Source organism: Scyliorhinus torazame, chromosome 13 (genome assembly GCF_047496885.1).
Source record: "Scyliorhinus torazame isolate Kashiwa2021f chromosome 13, sScyTor2.1, whole genome shotgun sequence".
NCBI lineage: Eukaryota > Metazoa > Chordata > Chondrichthyes > Carcharhiniformes > Scyliorhinidae > Scyliorhinus > Scyliorhinus torazame.
In genome coordinates, this window is record NC_092719.1 from 65661798 (window position 1) to 65665756 (window position 3959).

The 3959-nt window shown below is 70.6% G+C and overlaps 1 protein-coding gene across 1 annotated transcript in view; it reads right to left on the minus strand.

Annotated features, from left to right (window-relative positions):
- cwf19l1 (CWF19 like cell cycle control factor 1) overlaps positions 1-3951 on the minus strand; it is a 79305-nt gene extending 75354 nt beyond the window's left edge. The window contains exon 1 of the mRNA XM_072471685.1: positions 3816-3951. Coding sequence (XP_072327786.1) covers positions 3816-3838 — 23 coding nt within the window. The 5' untranslated portion in view covers positions 3839-3951. The remainder of the gene's footprint in view (positions 1-3815) is intronic.
- Positions 3952-3959: the final 8 nt, after the last annotated feature.

Genomic DNA, 3959 nt, shown 5'->3' on the forward strand with positions numbered 1-3959 from the left:
CTCCCCGGACGCTCACACTCCCAGCGCTCTCCCCGGACGCTCACACTCCCAGCGCTCTCCCCGGACGCTCACACTCCCAGCGCTCTCCCCGGACACTCCCGGGCTCTCCCCGGGCGCTCAGACACCCAACGCTCTCCCCGGGCGCTCACACTCCCAGCGCTCTCCCCGGGCGCTCACACTCCCACCGCTCTCCCCGGACGCTCACACTCCCAGCGCTCTCCCCGGGCGCTCACACTCCCAGCGCTCTCCCGAACTCTCCCCGGACACACACACTCCCAGCGCTCTCCCCGGACGCTCACACTCCCAGCGCTCTCCCCGGACGCTCACACTCCCAGCGCTCTCCCGGGCTCTCCCCGGCACTCACACTTTCAGCGCCCTCCCCGGACACTCACACTCCCAGCGCTCTCCCCGGACGCTCACACTCCCAGCGCTCTCCCCGGGCGCTCGCACTCCTAGCGCTCTCACACACCCAGCGCTCTCCCCGGACGCTCACACTCCCAGCGTTCTCCCCGGACGCTCATACTCCCAGCGCTCTCCCCGGACGCTCACACTCCCAGCGCTCTCCCCGGACACGCACACTCCCAGCGCTCTCCCGGGCGCTCACACTCCCAGCGCTCTCACACTCCCAGCGCTCTCCCGGGCTCTCCCCGGACACTCACACTCCCAGCGCTCTCCCCGGACGCTCACACTCCCAGCGCTCTCCCCGGGCGCTCACACTCCCAGCGCTCTCCCCGGGCGCTCACACTCCCAGCGCTCTCCCCGGGCGCTCACACTCCCAGCGCTCTCACCGGACGCTCACACTCCCAGCGCTCTCACCGGACGCTCACACTCCCAGCGCTCTCACCGGATGCTCACACTCCCAGCGCTCTCACCGGACGCTCGCAGTTCCAGCGCTCTCCCCGGACGCTCACACTCCCAGCGCTCTCCCCGGGCGCTCACACTCCCAGCGCTCTCCCCGGACGCTCACACTCCCAGCGCTCTCCCCGGACGCTCACACTCCCAGCGCTCTCCCAGGACGCTCACACTCCCAGCGCTCTCCCCGGACGCTCACACTCCCAGCGCTCTCCCCGGACGCTCACACTCCCAGCGCTCTCACACTCTCAGCGCTCTCCCGGGCTCTCCCCGGACACACACTCCCAGCGCTCTCCCCGGGCGCTCACACTCCCAGCGCTCTCCCGAACTCTCCCCGGACACACACACTCCCAGCGCTCTTCCCGGACGCTCACACTCCCAGCGCTCTCCCCGGACGCTCACACTCCCAGCGCTCTCCCCGGGCGCTCACACTCCCAGTGCTCTCACACTCCCAGCGCTCTCCCCGGACGCTCACACTCCCAGCGTTCTCCCCGGACGCTCATACTCCCAGCGCTCTCCCCGGACGCTCACACTCCCAGCGCTCTCCCCGGACACGCACACACCCAGCGCTCTCCCCGGGCGCTCACACTCCCAGCGCTCTCACACTCCCAGCGCTCTCCCGGGCTCTCCCCGGACACTCACACTCCCAGCGCTCTCCCCGGACGCTCACACTCCCAGCGCTCTCCCCGGGCGCTCACACTCCCAGCGCTCTCCCCGGGCGCTCACACTCCCAGCGCTCTCCCCGGGCGCTCACACTCCCAGCGCTCTCCCCGGGCGCTCACACTCCCAGCGCTCTCCCCGGGCGCTCACACTCCCAGCGCTCTCCCCGGGCGCTCTCCCCGGACGCTCACACTCCCAGCGCTCTCCCCGGACGCTCACACTCCCAGCACTCCCCCCGGACGCTCACACTCCCAGCGCTCTCCCCGGACGCTCACACTCCCAGCGCTCTCCCCGGGCGCTCACACTCCCAGCGCTCTCCCCGGACGCTCACTCTCCCAGCGCTCTCCCCGGACGCTCACTCTCCCAGTGCTCTCCCCGGACGCTCACACTCCCAGCGCTCTCCCCGGACGCTCACACCCAGCGCTCTCCCCAGACACTCCCGGGCTCTCCCCGGACACTCTCACTCCCAGCGCTCTCCCCGGACGCTCACACTCCCAGCGCTCTCCCCGGGCACTCACACTCCCAGCGCTCTCCCCGGGCGCTCACACTCCCAGCGCTCTCCCCGGGCGCTCACACTCCCAGCGCTCTCCCCGGGCGCTCACACTCCCAGCGCTCTCCCCGGGCGCTCACACTCCCAGCACTCCCACACTCCCAGCGCTCTCCCGGGCTCTCCCCGGACACTCACACTCCCGGGCTCTCCCCGGACGCTCACACTCCCAGCGCTCTCCCCGGGCGCTCACACTTCCAGCGCTCTCCCCGGACGCTCACACTCCCAGCGCTCTCCCCGGGCGCTCACACTGCCAGCGCTCTCCCCGGACGCTCACACTCCCAGCGCTCTCCCCGGACACTCCCGGGCTCTCCCCGGACGCTCACACTCCCAGCGCTCTCCCCGGACGCTCACACTCCCTGCGCTCTCCCCGGACGCTCACACTCCCTGCGCTCTCCCGAACTCTCCCCGGACACTCACACTCCCAGCGCTCTCACACTCCCAGCGCTCTCCCGGTCTCTCCCCGGACGCTCACACTCCCAGCGCTCTCCCCGGACGCTCACACTCCCAGCGCTCTCCCCGGACGCTCACACTCCCAGCGCTCTCCCCGGACGCTCACACTCCCAGCGCTCTCCCCGGACACTCACACTCCCAGCGCTCTCCCCGGGCGCTCACACTCCCAGCGCTCTCCCCGGACACTCCCACGCTCTCCCCGGACACTCCCGGGCTCTCCCCGGACACTCACACTCCCAGCGCTCTCCCCGAACACTCACACTCCCAGCGCTCTCCCCGGACACTCCCGGGCTCTCACCGGACGCTCCCGGGCTCTCACCGGACGCTCACACTCCCGGGCTCTCCCCGGACGCTCACACTCCCAGCGCTCTCCCCGGGCACTCACACTCCCAGCGCTCTCCCCGGACACTCCCGGGCTCTCACCGGACGCTCCCGGGCTCTCACCGGACGCTCACACTCCCGGGCTCTCACCGGACGCTCACACTCCCTGGCTCTCCCCGGACGCTCACACTCCCAGCGCTCTCCCCGGACGCTCACACTCCCAGCGCGCTCCCCGGACACTCCCGGGCTCTCCCCGGACACTCACACTCCCAGCGCTCTCCCCGGACACTCACACTCCCGGGCTCTCCTCTGACGCTCACACTCCCAGCGCTCTCCCCGGGCACTCACACTCCCTGGCTCTCCCCGGACGCTCACACTCCCAGCGCTCTCCCCGGACGCTCACACTCCCAGCGCTCTCCCCGGACACTCCCGGGCTCTCCCCGGACGCTCACACTCCCAGCGCTCTCCCCGGACGCTCACACTCCCAGCGCTCTCCCCGGACACTCACACTCCCAGCGCTCTCCTCTGACGCTCACACTCCCAGCACTCTCCCCGGACACTCACACTCCCAGCGCTCTCCCCGGACGCTCACACTCCCAGCGCTCTCCCAGGACGCTCACACTCCCAGCGCTCTCCCCGGACACTCCCGGGCTCTCCCCGGACACTCACACTCCCAGCGCTCTCCCCGGACACTCCCGGGCTCTCCCCGGACACTCACACTCCCAGCGCTCTCCCCGGACACTCACACTCCCAGCGCTCTCCCCGGACACTCACACTCCCAGCGCTCTCCCCGGACACTCCCGGGCTCTCCCCGGACACTCACACTCCCAGCGCTCTCCCCGGACACTCCCGGGCTCTCCCCGGACACTCACACTCCCAGCGCTCTCCCCGGACGCTCACACTCCCAGCGCTCTCCCCGTACGCTCACACTCCCGGGCTCTCCCCGGACACTCACACTCCCGGGCTCTCCCCGGACACTCACACTTTCAACGCTCTCCCGCTCATCGCTCGCACGGCCTCGCGCTGGAGGCCGATTCAAACCAACGGTCGTCGGCGCGCGGCGTTTAGGTCACTTCCGCTTGAACCAGGAAGTTAAATCTCCACCTCCGAGTACAGGTTGTTTGGT